The sequence below is a fragment of the Hemitrygon akajei genome, chromosome 2 (genome assembly GCF_048418815.1).
Source record: "Hemitrygon akajei chromosome 2, sHemAka1.3, whole genome shotgun sequence".
Lineage (NCBI taxonomy): Eukaryota > Metazoa > Chordata > Chondrichthyes > Myliobatiformes > Dasyatidae > Hemitrygon > Hemitrygon akajei.
In genome coordinates, this window is record NC_133125.1 from 92,957,405 (window position 1) to 92,974,404 (window position 17,000).

The window sequence follows — 17,000 nt, forward strand, 5'->3', positions numbered from 1 at the left end:
TGTAATAATGAATTGCAGTGATGGTTAAAAATTGAGGGATTAATCTTGGCTAGCACATGGTAAGAATTTTTAATATCAAATGATATTGGGTATTTTACATCCACCTGAACAAATAATAAGATTTGAGGTTTGATACCACATTTAAAGGAACATTTAAGTTAGCAGCCTCTTATTAATTTGTGTTGTGTTCCTTCTTTGGGTTTTATTTCAATAGGTACATTTAATGTCAGATAAATGTATACAATATACATCCTGAAATTCTTTTTCTTCACAAATATCCACAAAAGCAGAGGCGTGCCCCAAAGAATGAATGACAGTTAAATGTTCGAACCCCAAAGCCCCCCCCCAGCTCCCCCCTCCCACACAAAAGCAGCAGCAAGGCAATGACCACACTCCACCCCCAGCAGTAAAAAAGCATCAGCACCCTCCATCGAGTACTCAAGCCTGCAGCAAGCATTAATCAAGGCACAGACTTGCCGTACCCTAAAGACTACTCGCTCGCTCTCTCCCTAATAAGGGAAAAAGAGGTGTCCCTGTTTCACAGTAAGGGAGGAGACATGACAAACAACTTGCTGATTTACAATGTTGCTTTTTCTGAGTTCTGCGCCCAGACAGTCGGCACCAGAAAGGCTCACGTCTCTGGACGCACAACCCACATATTCATCTTAGTTAAAAATGCACTCGAACAGGGAATATAGAACAGTATGGTAAAAGGAAAGGCTCTTTGACTCACTATGTCTGTGCCAACCTGATACCTTCTAATGCCTGCTTGAGGTCCATATCCTTCTAATCCCCACCTGTTCTTGTGTCTGTCCAAATGCTTCTTTAACTTTGCTTTTGTTGCAAAACCCGAAACACTACAGTTTATTTCCATTCTGACCAGTGAGTCACAGATAAGTTCAGCACAGAACTGGCCCTTTGGCCCATCTCATCCATGCTGAAACCATTTAAATTGCCTGCTCCCATCGACCAGCACCAGGACCATAGCCCTCCATATCCCTACTATCCATGTACCTAACCAAAGCTCTCTTAAACATTGAGAGAGCTCACTTGCACCTCTTGTGTGCTGGCAGGTCATTCCACACTCTCACGACCCTTCGAGTGAAGAAGTTTCCCTTCATCCTCTCCTTAAAATTCTCACCTTGCACCCTTAACCCATGACTTCCAGTTGTAGTCCCATCCAACCTCAGTGGAAAAAGATTACTGGCATTTACCCTATCGATCCCCCTCATAAATTTATATACCTCTATAAAATCTCCTCTCAATATACTACGTTCTAAAGAATACAGCCCTAACCTATTCAATCTTTCCTTTTAACTCAGGTTCTCCAGACCTGACAACGTCTTTGTAAATTTGTTTACTACCTTGTTTTTTGCTCTAATTGTGATATTTTTGTAAAAATTCCTCAAAAAAAAGGTACAAGTTATGTTTCCTTTTCTTGTGAATGCTGCTTATACGATGCTATCTTCCTCTGAGGCTGCATACGTGTACTTGTATATATGACAATAAGCAATGATAATAATTGGCTTTGATTTGTTGTGTGGGGTGTCGGGGACCGAAGATGAGGATTAAGCCGGTTCTGCCCGCTGCTTCACAATGCTTACTCTGCTCTCCGTGGTACTGAGTCTGAGGCTGTGGGCCTGCTCCGGCTGCTCCAGCTTTCATGTCTATGGACTCACTTTCATGCTGAACGCTGGTGCATGCAGAATTTGTCTCTTTCTGTGCATTGGGTGTTTGTTAGGTTTTAAAAAATGGGTTCTTTTGTGTTTCACAGTTTGTGGCTGCCTGTAAGGAGACACATCTCAAGATTGTATAATTTATACATATCTTGATAATAAATATGCTTTGAGCTTTGAACTTTTCTGCCATCTCCTCTCTTAGTGTGTTCCAGGCACCTAACATATTCAGCACATCTCCTTTAAACTTTCCACCTTCTTACCTTAAACCTGTTCCTTTTATTATTTGATACTTCCATGCTGGGGTAAACAACAAGTAACTATCTACTCTTTCTATGCCACTGATAATTTTAAGCAGAGACACAAAAGCTACCGGTGCTGGAAGCTGATGTAGAGAAAGTAATAAACACAAGAGATTCTGCAGATGCTGGAAATCCAGAGTAACACACAGAAAATGTCTGAGGAACTCAACAGGTCAGGGAGCATCTATGGTGAGGAAATATGAGTTGACTTTTTGGGCTAAGACCTTTCATCAGGTTTGGAAAAGAAAGGGAAGAAGCCTGAATAAGACGATGGACAAGAGAAGGAGGACAATGTAGAAGGTGATGAGTGAAGCCAGGTGAGGAGAAGGCACTCGGGCATGGGAGGGGGATGAAGTAAGAAGCTGGGTGGGAGGTGACAGGTGGAAGAAATAAAGGGATGAAGAATAAATCTAATGGGAGAGGAGAGTGGACCATGGGAGAAAGGGAGGGAGGAGGAACACAAAAGGGAGGTGATAGGCAATGAAGGGAAGAGAGTTGGTAAGAGGAGATCCAGAATGGGGAATGGAAAAGAAGAGTGGGGTAAGGGGTTGAGAAAGTACCAGAAGTTAGAGAAATCTATGTTAATGCTATCTGGTTGAGGGCTATGGAGATGAAATATAAAGTGTTGGTCCTCCAGCCTGAGAGTGTCCTCATTGTGGCAGGGACCGACACGTCAGAATGAGAATGGCCTGTGGAATTAATGTGGTTGGCCACCGGGAAATCATGGTTGAAACACATCTTTATCTCCCACTCCCCCACTGTCCACTTTCCACAGGTCACGCTCTCTCCCTGATTTCTTTGTCTATTTGTTCCTCCCCACTGATCAACCTCCTAACACATATCCCTGTATGCGAAAGAACAGCTGCACCTGCCCATTCACCTCCTTCTTCACCACAATTCAGGGCCCCAAACAGTCCTTCCAGATGAGACAACACCTCAGCCCCGAGTCTGTCAAGGTCATGTACTCTACCTTGTGCTCCCCCTGTGGCCTCCCCTACATAATTGAGACCCGACGTAGATTGGGGGATACTTTGTCAACACCTTTGCTCTGTCTGCAACAGGAAGGGTTTCCCGGTGGTCAGCCATTTTAATTCCACTCCCCATTCCCATTCTGACATGTTGGCCCATGGCCTCTTCTACTGCTACGATGAAGCCACTCTCAAGTTGGAGGAGCAACACCTCATATTCCATCTGGGTATCCTCCAAACTGACGGCATGAACACTGGTTTCTCCAACTTTCAATCATTTCTCCTTCCTCCCTCTCACCTTTCTTTTCCCATTCTCCACTCTGGCTCTTCTCTTACCTTTTCTCTTCTCCTCACTTGCCTTTCACCTCACTCTGGTGCGCCCCCCCCCTTCCCTTTCTGCCATGATGCACTCTCCTCTCCGGATTCGGATGAGGTTGGAAGTGTAGGGGTAGGTGTTGCACATCCTGCAGTTCCAGGAGAAATTGCCAAAGATCAGTGTGGGATGGGTGAGGGAGGGAGTCATGGAGAAGGTGGTCCCATGGAAAATGGCAAATGTACAGTAGCAGTTAGTCTAATACTATCACAGGGCCAGTGACCCTGATCCAGTTCTGTCCCTGTATGTAAGCAGCTTGTACATTCTCCCTGTGACCGTGTAGGTTTCCTCCACGTGTTCCAGTTTTCTCGCAGATTCCAAAGGTGTACAGGTTAGTGGGTTAATTGGTCACATGGGTGTAACTGGGTGGTATGGACTAGTTGACCGGAAGGTGTACCTCTAAATAAAATAAATCCAGTCCTTAAAAATCTTCCCTAATAGTTTCCCTAACACTGATGCAACCACAGCATCCTATAATTTCCTGGATTAAACAAATGGATAATATTGACTATTTTTCAGTCTTCGGAGACTTAGCCTGTGGCTTAAGAGGATGTGAAGATATGATAGCTTTATATCTCCCTCCACCTTGCCTCCCTCAGAATCGTGAGATAAAATCCATTTGGTACTTAGAATTAATTCACCTTAGAGATTCTCAAGGCACCCGACATTCCCTAGAATATCAACACATCCTTTCTGATCTCAGCATTATCCACGTCCTTTTCCTTAGTTACGGTTCATGCTTCCACTCAAAGTGCTAATCAAAAATTATAATTTTAACATCAGATAAACTTTCAGTTCCATTCAAATGAGCACAAATATCTTATTCAATTGTATGGAGGAATGAAAACAAGTTCCTATCCTGTCATTTTATCCACCATGTCTCATTGTATTTCTCATTGATGTCAGCTTAGCTAGCAAAAATTCTATTCCTTTTGTTCATATTTGAGAATGAATTTGAGTCCACTTCAATAAAAAGCTTTTCTAATAACTTTTTAATAAATTATGTAATCACCCACAGAGGTAGAGCAGAAGCTTCCTAGTTTTTCTACTGTCTGAAAAACATTTATGTAGCGTTATTTTAATATGACAGATTTTCAGACACTTACCATAGCAGTTCTTCTCATCGGGGGCCAGTTTCATTAGATGAGGACATGTGCAAGCAGCAGTTCCATTGTAATTAATCAGGCACAAATGAGAACATGGCCCTTTGCCATTATTAGACTCACAAGGATTTGGTGCTGTAATTATAAACACAACTTCCATTTATTAGCAAGTTTTCCTGCTACACCAATGATCCAGCAAACAAGCATAAATAACAATTGCAATATTTCATTTAAAACAGATAAATAAGTAACAAATTGCCTAAATGGCTTATTAGACAAAAACATGAAGTTAAGGATCCCAGGGAAAAAATCCATCTTGGATTCACTACTCAGAAAAGCAATTTCTTACACAATGCAATCTCACACATAAAGGTTTATCCTTGCTATTTCATCCCATAGTTTGCAATTCCATTAATTCATGAAATAACTATCTTTCTAAATTTTGGGCATTATTGTTAAAATTGCTAAGAATTACAATTTGAAAATGATTTCATTCCATTTATTAGTCATTAAAATTTGCTTAGAGGAGGGAAGCAATTATGAACTTTAAAAATAGTCAGCGTGTAACATAGCTTCTATTATTTGGTCGGCAATAGATGAAAAATGTTTGGGCTTTGGGGAATAGTAATTCACTGTCATTCAGTATCAGTTACCATAGATGCTTCGACCATTTTTGTAAAAGCACAAAGGTATATATAAATAACTGAATACATTTAGGTGTGGATCCACTGGTCTTTCAGCTCTCTCTAACAGTAATAAAGTGGCAACATTTGCTGTAGATGATCAAATTAACAGATGAACAAAAACAAAATACTGCAGAAGTTCAAATTTCTTATAGAATAGTGAAAACGATGAAAATTCTCAGCATGTAAATAAACATATTTGGGGTGAGAACAGTTAACATTTCAGATGAGAACCTTTAATCATATTGAATTTGAATGTGTATTATGCTTACTTGTTTCCAGGATCTTCAGAAGTGATCTAAACACTATTTAGATGTGTGCTTAGCCATCATTCAAGAAATGTGACAGCCTATTTTTGCCACATTCCCATTACAGCAATATGTCAATGTATCATTAGACATAATGATATATTTGGTCAGAATGGTGCAAAGGATCTCAGTTTTACATCTTCGTCTGTAGAAGGCCTGTCTAATATTACTTAATTCCCTTAATATCAGACAGGATCATCAGCCAAGATTTTGCAATCAAAGTAAGGCTTGAATACACAACTTTTTGATTAAGAATTGAGATAATCTTGACTGAGCCCTGGCTAACACTAATGTCCCTAATATTATTTAGATGATTGTGGGAGTTAGGTTATGGAATTCCAGGTTCAAAGCCAAAGCTGAGGGTTTCTTTTTTGTCCCTTCCCTGCCACAAAGATCACCTTGCTTCTGCCCTTTCTGGAAGGTTTGCCATGTGAGAATTGTTATATTTAACAACATTGCATCTAGTCAGGCTAAGAGCATGCTGAAATAGAGTTTTGATCTGGGTGGGTTGGAAGAATGGCTGTCAGGAGGTTGCTCAGAATCTCAACTGGTCTATGTTCAGATTTAACCACAGCTGAATTTAGAGATTAAAACTCACCCCCAAATCTGATTTTCAGAGGAAATTCAGAAAAAAAGGTAGGTAATTTGGGAAGGAAAATCAAAGCAAAACACAATGTGATTGGATTAGAATAAGTATTTTCAAAATAACAGGAAAACCATTCAAATTGTATTCCGATATAAAAGAGTTGATTCACTATTCAGGAGTTTAGATTTACTAGATTCTTGGAATAGCAGTGTGGAATGCTCAACAGATGGCAGAAACAGAAAGGATCAATTTACAAACTGAGGTCCTAGAGGGTGGATGGAGCTGCTGAGTGATTGGCAAATAGTTTCCTATATATCATGAATAATTTCACTGCCAATACTCCTTTAAGCAAAACATCTGCCCATTAGGGACATGGCTGACAGTTGGAAGCCTTTGAATGGTTTCACAAGGGCTAAGACCTGTTAAAAACAGCCATGCAATCAATTGGCTCGCTGCCATTTCTCACAACTCCAGTCAAATTGGAATTAGGTGATTTGCTGATTTCCAGGGCTTTTGCATTTAAAACTCAAAATCATGCCAGCCCAACTAGTTCTTTTTAGGATTTATGTTTCAGTCTATTTCTCCCAAGATGTAGTGACCCAGAGTTTGCCTAAAAATATTTGAATCTCCATGTACAACTCTCGACATTTGAACCATGCAAATGCCAGTTTGTGTAGTCTCTGCGCTTGAGTTCACTAGGGTAGAATCCCTGAATGGCTGGCAGCTACTTTAGCCACTTCTTTGACTCATCTCCAACATTAATGAACCAGGTAATCTGATGCATAAGCATTTCTAAAAGCTTTCAAGTGCAATTCTTTTTTTAGGTGTTTTAACGTCTGTATGTTTTAAATACGTAAAAAAGTGATATTCAATGCCTTTGACAACTTCCCTTGCTAGTCCCACGATTTAGTTTAGTGGTCAGCTTAGCCAGCTGTCAATCTTAAAACTGTGAGTGAGGCATATCATAGTTTCCTGGATTCTTCCACAAGTCCTGATTACCAAGTATTAAGCCACCTTATCCGTGCAAGTTCTTGCCAGTGGAACAGTGTATCAGTTACAAACAGATTACATACTTTAGGCCTCTGGGCCAGGTACCCAATCAATGACTTCCCACTGTAACACCCACTCATTAACCTTATATCAGGGGTTCCCTACTTTTTTTATACCATGGAGCAATATATTAAGCAAGGGGGTACATGGATCCCAGGTTGGAAACCCTTGCTCTAGATGAAGGCCAATAGAAGAAAGACTTAAATGAAAAATGAACATGACACCATTAAACTGTATGTGGTACTTTTTCACAATAGTCCGCTTCAAGCGCGATTTCCCCAATGGCAACCGTTGCCCATTCCCATTCTGACATGTCAGTCCTTGCCGCTCTCACCTGCCACAATGAGGCCACCCTCTGTTGAATGAGCACCACTTCATACTTCATCTGGATAGCCACCAACCTGATGGCATAAATATCGATTTCTCTAACTTCCAATAACTTCTGTCCCCACCCTCTCCTGCTTTATTAATTTCCCATTTCAACTCCCCTCTTACCCCTTCTCTTCTCCTTGCCTACACATCACCTCCCCTTGGTGCCCCTCCCTCTTCCCTTTCTCCTGTGGTTCTACCCTCCTTTCCTATTTTCGTCAGCCTTTTACCTTTTCCACATATCGTCTCCCAGTTTCTCACTTCATCCAACTCCCTCACACATCTTCATTTCTCCTCACCTGAATTCACCTATCACCTTTTACCTGTACTTCTTCCCCTCCCCCTTCTTTTCCTGTCCTGATGAAGGGTTTCAGCCCAAACTGTTGGCTTTTTATTCCCCCCCCCCCCATAGATACCGCCTGCAGAGCTGAGTTCCTCCAACATTTTATAGATGGAAACTTTGAGGTATCTGCTCAAATGCTTCTGAGGCTTCAAAGTTATTTTTCTTCCCTATTTAATCAACCTTATTATATCTTAGATGTGTTCTGTTTTTTTTAATTTACCGAATTCTATTCATTGTCAGTGCAGGATAGGACTTATTGCTTGAAACAAAAAATTGACATTGTATTGGTTACGTGTATCTAGATGAAGTGGCTAATCCAGCAAATATAGTCCTGTGGATGCAAGAGACTGCAGCTGGTGAAATCTGAAGCAACAAACAATTTGCTGGAATTGCTCATCAAGTCGAACAGCATCTGGGAGGTGGTGAGTGTAAAATTTTGTTTTAGAATTGAGAGTGAAGAGGAGAGTGGTGGGACCTCTGGCTTTAATATTACTCATCTGCACCCCCACCACCCTTTCTCTAGTGGTAATCTCCCCTTTCTGGTCTCTGTAATGTTGCATGGTTTTAACATAAAATGTCAACAATTTATTTTCCCCTCAAATGCTGCTTGACCTGCTCAATTCCTCCAGCAGATTGTTTGTTACCCCAGTGTCTACCAGAAGTTACCAAACTGGGATTCATGGAACTCTCAGTTAATGATAAGGGTCCACAGCATGAGAAAAAGCTGGAAACCCATGCTCTAGGCAATGCACTCCACAGAGGCTGAAATCAGAGCACTAACTTTAACACAAGGTTTATGCAGAGAGGAAGGAGAATTGTATTCAAAGAGTGTGAAGTGCATGCCTCTCTCATCAGGAATTGGATGTGTCTTATTAGTCTTGGTTGGAGGAAAGTATACTGAACAGCTTTTAAAACATGAAGTTGCTAATAGAAACCACCTCCAATATTCTTCGCAAGCAAGTGGTTCAAGAATCCCATGTGTGTGACTGGAATTAGCTACCACTCTAGGGCAGAACACAATGAACAGCAAGGGTGTTTTAAACGCGCTCTGTATTATTCAAAAGGTCTTTGGAAAGAAATCCCTGGCAGGCATTAGTTTGATAAATATTTAAGAGTAATTTCTGAAATATTCTCCAGACTAAATTACATTATATTTAATGTAAATTTTGACAATTCCACTGAAGGTCATTGAACATTAGGTTCTCCTTTATATTGAAGTAATTTGTCAAAGGTGATTAAGTACTGGCTGCCAATAGAACCCTTTCTGCATGTTTAAACATTGAATGTGAACCCATTTCAGTCACACAGTTTATGTGTTTTTGCAACAGTTGTTAGGATATCTTTAGATGCCAAACGAATTAATGGTAAAATAGCAAAGACCTAATGCAGTTGTGACTTTACATTTCAGCCTTATAAAATTCATCTTTTGAGTGTTGATCTTGAAATAATGTGTCTGAAGCACAATCGACTAAGTTGTTAAACTTCTCTTAATAAAGTTTTGAGAGTGATAATGACAGGAGCTATGTACATATTTTAATGTTCTCAGTCAGTTCCTGCACTGCGAAACCATCTTAGGACACAAAGTTCAATGTAAATCAAAGTATGTCACCATATACAACCCTGAGATTCATTTTCTTGTGGGCATACTCAATAAATATATAGAATAATAACCATAACAGAACCAATAAAAGACTGCCCAACTAGGGTGTTCTGCCAGAGTGCAGAAAACAACAAATTTGGCAAACGTGAAAAGAAGAAATAATAATAATAATAATAATAATAATAATAATAATAATAATAATAATAATAATAATAAAATATAGGTAAGGTAAATGCAAGCAGGCTTTTTCCACTGGGCTTGGGTGGGAATATAACTAGACATCATGGGTTAAGGGTGAAAGGTGAAAAGTTTAAGGGGAACATGAGGGGGAACTTCTTCACTCAGCGAGTTGAGCGAATGTGGAACGAGCTGCCAGCATAAGTGCTGCAAGCAAACTCAATGTCATTGTTTATGAGAAGCTTGGATGGGCACATGGATGGTAGGGGTATGGAAGGCTAAGGTCCCAATGCAGGCTGATGGAAGTAGGCAGCTTAGATGGCTAGGCACAGACTAGATGGGGCAAAGAACATGTTTCTGTGTTGGACTTTTCTATGACTCCGTGACTCCATAAATAAATAAGCAATAAATATTGAGAAGATGAGATGAAGAATGCTTGAAAGTGAGTCTATTGGTTGTGGGAACAGAGATTCATCTGATTTGCAACCAATATATGAGTATCAACAACAGAAACATGCATCTAGAAAATCTGTGCCCTTAACAAATGCCGAAAAGTGGTTTACTAAAGAGGAAATATACTTGCCTTGAAAGAAATTAAGAGAAGAATTGGCTAACTCTCTCCACTGTATCTTAAGAGACATGGGGCATTCCAGCTTTGGAGAACTGTGGTCATTATTCATCTGAAATGCTTTATAATAGATCTATTCTAAACCATGCACTGGATGCTTCAGGCGAATAGTTAACAATCATTCACCTAAACAAAATCTTGTTATAACAACCATTATCAATATGAGCTGACTGTCAGTTTAAACTGCTTAATCAGTGCTGTTTTATTTTAAAACCATTTGGGATCTTTTAAGCTCATGAAATGCACCACTGCGCTTACATTTGAAACTGTAATTGACTTAATCATTGTTTATTTGATAGCTTGACTGGCTTTGCTTTATTGCAGTAGCCTTGGGACATGTCATTATCAAACTGTAAACACCACTAGATGCACAGAAGTAGTATATGGTCAGTAAATCTTCAGAGGATTCAGTAAAGGCCTAAGAATATTGAAGCAACACTTGTCAGCCAGATGTTATATGTGCCTTATTGAAAATGATTGAATCTGTCACTTTTAAGTGGAAATGACAAGTTGTCACAATGCAAACTGAATTTATAAAAATAAATGAAACAGTACTCCCAAAGATAGAAGACACAAGAGTCCATAATGCTGGAATCTGAATCAACAAAATATCTGAAGCAAAAAACTATCAAGAATGATGCAGGGTTTCGACCCAAAATATCGACAATTCCTGTTCGCTCAGTTACTGCTCGACCTATTGACTGCTTTCACCAGATTGCCTGTTTCCCACAAAGATAAGCACAGGGGAAGATCTAAATTGATATTCATAGAAAACAGGAATGCAAATTACTGCAAGTGACCAGTGGTAAATTATACGCACATAAAGAACAGAAATGATCAGCGCCAGATTATTGATGCCTCTGTGAGTTTAAAAGATCCCAGCCTGCAAATATTTACTGAGCATACCTCCTGATTTATTGAAAAATAAATTCAAGAAAGAAATATTAGTGTCTTCTTGTTGCTATCACGTCTTTATTTAGTTAATGAATTCAGGTTGTAATAAAGACAATTAATAGTGATGGACTGTGAGACTATAGAATTTGTGGACAATAAACGTAAGATTTAAGCTCTTCAGAATCAGCTATTTGTAAGCTATCATTTTATGGATGATGGCATTTATTGAATAATAAGTTTGGACAAAGGTATAAATCCATGTCATTATGTGAATGTGCAACATCATGTGTCATCAGTGCAGCTTTTCAATGTCACATTCATTGTCATAGGGACATGTATGCAGAGGTGCATTGATAAACTTATCTGTAACAGCATCACAACTATATACCATAATATAAATAGTATTCACAAGAAAAAGATTAATGAAACATTAATTATACACAAATTTCACAATAGAACACAATTAGAACAAAGAAACAAAATCTATTCCCGAGATTAAAAATAGTCATAGTGTTGCTTCACTCCAGTGATTAAGGCTCTGCAGGTTTGTTCAAGAATCGAATGGCTGAAAGGAAGCAATTGTTCAGGCGTGGGACTTTAGGCTTCTGTACCTCCTTCCCAATGGTAGCTCCAAGAAGGTGGCATGGATTGGACGCCAGAATAATTAATATTGGATTTTGCTTTCTTGAGGCAGTGCTTCCTGTAGCTGCTACAGATGGAAAGGAGGGAAGTCCCCACGATATACTGGGCTGACTCCTCTACTCTCTGCAACTTCTTACATTTATACACATTCAAAGTATCCAGGCAGACACTGATGCATCCAGTCAGGATACTTACACCAGTTCATCCATAGAAGTTTGTTAGCATATTTGGTGATAAGTTGAACCTCCTTAACTTCTAAGAAAGCAAAGGTGTATTTTCCTTGTGATTGCCTTTATGTGCTGGATCCAAAATTCTGATAACTTTTATCACAGTACATGTAGTTACACAGTTAAAAAGCTTCCTAATATCATCCTGCAGCAACAGCAGCTGAGCCCCATTGTGGACAGGAACTCCTGGGAAAACTTTTGGATCTCTGTCATTCTGAACATCTCAACTTCTACCTCCAAACATAGCAGTGCAGAATTTGGAAGGCAAATACCAGCATGTTTATGTTACCATCCTGCACTGGACACAACATTGCCCTCAGTGTTGATTGAAGAGCAAATAAGCTAAGGGACAGGATGGAAGGTGCATTTGGCCAATTGGCAACTGCATCTGCCATTTGGTTCATGCTTTCATGTCCATCATCACACCCCTCATATGGACTTCACTCTAAGAACCTTTGTGAAGTCCAAGACTATGAGACAAAGTCTAACTCACACTGGTGAATTCAGTTCAGTCAGTCGCTCTTCTTGTCATGGTCATGACACACTTGATGTACCAATTGGAATAGTCATTCTTTTCTTCAGTGTTGATGCTTTCCTATCAATCTCAAATGCATTATTATAAGCCTCAATCATCCCTACATGCTCTAAGCATCAAACTGAAGATGAATGAAGAGGTTGAGTCCGCTTCTGTAAACTGACCAGAATGGAGGCTATATTAACTATGGTTGTGTCCAAAGCATACAAATAGGTGTGTTAAATTCACGCCAACTCAAGATGATGATATTGAGCAATATCCACTCCCAATTCCACAAGAAGGCAAAGCTTGGAGAGCTAAAGTGGTCACTAAAATGAACCTCTGCTACACTAATCAACAATGGATTATCAATCAAGAAGTTAGCACTAGCCGTTGATCAACAAGTAGAAAGCACTTTACTCATATAGAAAGTTAACCTACGGAGTTAAGTCCTTGCTGAAGGTTTTCCTGTTCATAACAGGTAAAGTATGGAGTGGATTATTATATGTGTGATTTGAAGGATCTTTTGATTGTAGTGGATGGGAAATTTCTGATTTTGAAGGGAATTATTGCAGCAAATTACAAGAGTATTAGGTGAAGCTGAAATAAAACAAATGAACTGATCTGCAAGAACCAGTAATGATTCTTCCTTTGAAGTTTTCAAAGCTTAAAGTTCAAAGTAAATTTATTATCAAACTATATATATATATCATCATATACAACCCTGAGACAAGTTTTATTGTGGGCATACACTGTAACCGAGTAACAATGAAAGACTACACCCAAGAGGATGGACAAACAACCAATGTGCAAAAGTCAAGACTGTGCAAATACAAAAGATGATGATGATGATGATAATAATAATAATAATAATAATGATAATAATAATAATAATAATAATAATAATAATAATAATAATAATAATAATAATAATAATAATAATAATAATAATAATAATAATAATAATTAAGCAACAAATATTGATGGTCAAATGCATAGGTGGCCAGAGAAGCCATTATTCATTAGCCAAACTTTGGAAGTGCAATAGAACTAAGTTCATTCCTTTTGATGGTTCAGTGTTACATGTAATACCCTCAAGATCATGAATATGATTTGCTTACACTACAGTCCTCTGTGTTTCGAGTTGACTGGTAGGTAGAATCCCTTAGCCCTGCCCTAGATGGTCCAGAAGTATGGATTGTATGGAAGATGTGTGCTTCTTCCACCATTTGTGGCTGACTTCTATATACTCTCAGCTAAAGGTCCTCAAGAACCTTTCTGCATGCTCCAGTCGCCATTTTGATAGGTCACAGGCTAGGAATTCCTATGAATTAATGAGGATATAACATGTCTTCATGGACACTATGAGAATAGCCTTGAGATGAAGAAATCTACAAAAAGTGGTGAATAAAGCCCAGTCCATCAGAGGGAAAGCACTCCACACCATTGACCAATCTAAAAGGAGTGCTGCCACAAGAAAGTAATATTCTTCATCTAGGCCATGCACTCTTCCCACTGCAGGAAGGGGGTTGGGGAGCCATATGTCCCACATCCCCAGTTTCAGGAACAGGTATTACTCTTCAAACATCAGGCACATGAACTAGTGTGGAAAACTTCACCTTCCTCAATGCTGAATTGATTCCACAACCTATGGAGTCACTTTCATGGATTTACAGTACAATTCATGTTCTTAGTATTGTTTATGTACATATTTACTTATTTAATGAATTATTTTAATTTGCACATTTTGCCATCTTTTGCTCATTGGTTGTTTGTCAGTCTTTGTTGTGTTTTTTCATTGATTCTATGGTATTATCTTGTGAATGTCTCCAAGCAAATCTCAGGGTAGTATTTGGTGACAAATATGTACATTGATAATAATTTTATTTTGAACTTTGAAACATTTTCTCAGGGCTTCTATTAATCTGTCTGTGCAGGGTACCAGTTCAAGGTTCATCAGCATTGTTTCCCAATAAGCACCAAAAAGCATTTTGGACCAGGTATTGCATCAGTATGTGTATTATTTTTGTAGAAGTTGTGTCAGAGATGCCAGTGTGTCCAAAACAAGAATTGCCCAGTGTAATTTTACCATTTAGATCATGTGGTTTCATGTTTCACACCGTATGACAAGTGCAAATTTAAATTGAAAATATTAAACGTTTGACTGGAACATTTCCATTAAGCAGTGGTGTACTGCTTCTTCTGAAAGTTCATACAAATATGAAATTATTTCAAGGATAAATCATTAAGGATTGTAAATGATGATGGCTACAGTAGAATTCTTTTGACTGAAAGATTATTGATTTTTCCCCTCAGTGGAGTTCAATACATCACAATGTATCAACTTGTTATTTGAAACAATCAAATACAAAGTATTCATATAGTGAATGATTTACATTTCTTAAACTTAAGTATTGAATATTTTTCACCTACAGAATCTTACAAACTCCTCCATTGACATTCTGCGATGGCCAAAGTGCCTGTTATGTTCTTCTCCAAATTCAATATGCACTTTGAGCTATCGATACTTAGTAACTATTTTGCCGACAGTTTCTGTGAAGCATCTGGAAAATTAATTTTTAAACTAATCTTAAATTAGTCCCATTATAAATTACTAGTCTTTCTGCATGTTGGACACTGAAGTCTAAATATTTAAGCTGTCTTGCAAATCAATTTGTATTGAAAATGCACTGAAATGTCATAAATTATTGCCAACAAATAGAAGATATTCAGTACTTGAGTGTTAAAATGTAATTTACCTAAGGTACAAAGGAAATGAATAACTTATAAACACTGAAACACTGGTAATACTTTCTATTTGTCCTACACTGGGTTTGCATTATTGACCTTCTTAATGTTAACATGCAGCAGACAACATGTTCCCTAAACAACAAACTTATTTTATGAACTATATGTCATAGGTTAAGGGTGAAACATGAAATATTTAAGGGGAACCAGAGGGGGAAACTTCACTCAGAGGATGGTGTGAGTGTGGAATGAGCTACCAATGGAAGTGGTGGATAGAAGTTTGATTTCAGCATTTAAGAGAAATTTGGATAGGTACATGGATGGGAGTAGAATGGAGGGCTATGTTCAGGTGTGGGTTGATGGGAATAGGCAGAATAACAGTTCAGTATGGACTAGATGGAGGAAAGGGCCTATTTCTGTGTGTGGTGCTCTATACTAAATGAAGATGCAATGGAGGATTTGGAGAAATGGTTAGTTATGTGTATGAGCTACAAGGAAACGTTGGACATTCAGGTTTGCTCCACTTTGACACTTGTTGTTCTATGTTAACTTGCACACAGTACTTGGAAATTAAGTTTCTTGTTATAAATATATGAGTGTCTAGAAATTACAGGAACTTTTTGATAGGTCACGTGCAGAATCTTTCTCAGAACAGCACAAGTAACTAAAGCATAAATGATTCCACCATTTCTCTAGCTTTGTGACTTCAAAGTTTAAAATTTGATAAACTGAATTTGAGTTACTCTCAACTGTGTCATTAAATGCACAATTTAAACAAATTACTTTCTACTGAATATGTGAATATTAGACTGAGATGCTATTACCTGTGAGATGTTCAAAATAAAACAAAAGGGGTTAATTCAGTGAACCCTTGGTAAAAGGTTGTGACTATTCACCCTGTCTCTGCTCCTCGTAATTTTATAAACCTCTAAAAGGTTATAGCTTCTGGCATTCAAGTGAGAACAACCCCAGCCTATCCAATTCTCTCCTAATTAAAGCCCTCCATTTCGGGCAACGTTCTGGTGAATCTGTTCTACAATCTTTCCAGCACTACCACTTCCGTTTTATAGTATTGAGTCCAGAAATGCATACAACATTCCATCCCTTTTATAGTGCGATGGCTATAAGTGAACACAATATGCAAAATGTTTTGTACAGCTGTAACATCAACTCCCTATTCTTGTATTCAGAACCCCTGTCTATGAAGGTAAGTTTGCTAAATCCCTCTTCACCATCCTGTCCACCTGTGTCACTATTTGCAGAAATGCACCCCAATATTTCCCTGTTTCTAAATTCTTCATTTACATCCATGCTTTTCTGTACCTCAATGCTTCTAAAGGTTCTATCCAATCAAGCACTGAAAATGCATTACCTCACACTTTACTGAATTAAATTCTATCTGCCACTGCTCTGCTCAATACTACAATTGATCTATGCCCTTCTGTAATGTTGCTATTGAGAGATTTATCAATCCTTGTGTCATCACCAAACTCACTTATCAGACCACACTCATTCTCATTATGTGTATGTACTGTATATGTGATAAACATTAAAAGTCCGGCACCAAACTCTGTCACACTCCACTGGTTGTAGTCAGAAAACCAACTCTTTGCCATTACATTCTTTGTCCAAATGCTAAGCCAGTTTTAGACCCACTTTGGTAAAGCACCTCAAATGACATAACTTTCTGGACAAGCCTACTCTCAAAGCCCTTAATGAGGACCATTTATACCATGTCTACCACCTTGCCTTCAGCAGTTTTCTTAGTACATCTTAGTCTCAGTCTCTCTTCTGACCTACAGTATGTCA

At 38.6% G+C, this 17,000-nt stretch overlaps 1 protein-coding gene across 1 annotated transcript in view; it reads right to left on the minus strand.

Annotated features, from left to right (window-relative positions):
• The window catches only part of LOC140714547 (low-density lipoprotein receptor-related protein 1-like), a 1,940,354-nt gene that overhangs the window by 598,955 nt on the left and 1,324,399 nt on the right, over positions 1–17,000 (minus strand). Inside the window, exon 28 of the mRNA XM_073025830.1 lies at positions 4,426–4,557. Coding sequence (XP_072881931.1) covers positions 4,426–4,557 — 132 coding nt within the window. The remainder of the gene's footprint in view (positions 1–4,425; positions 4,558–17,000) is intronic.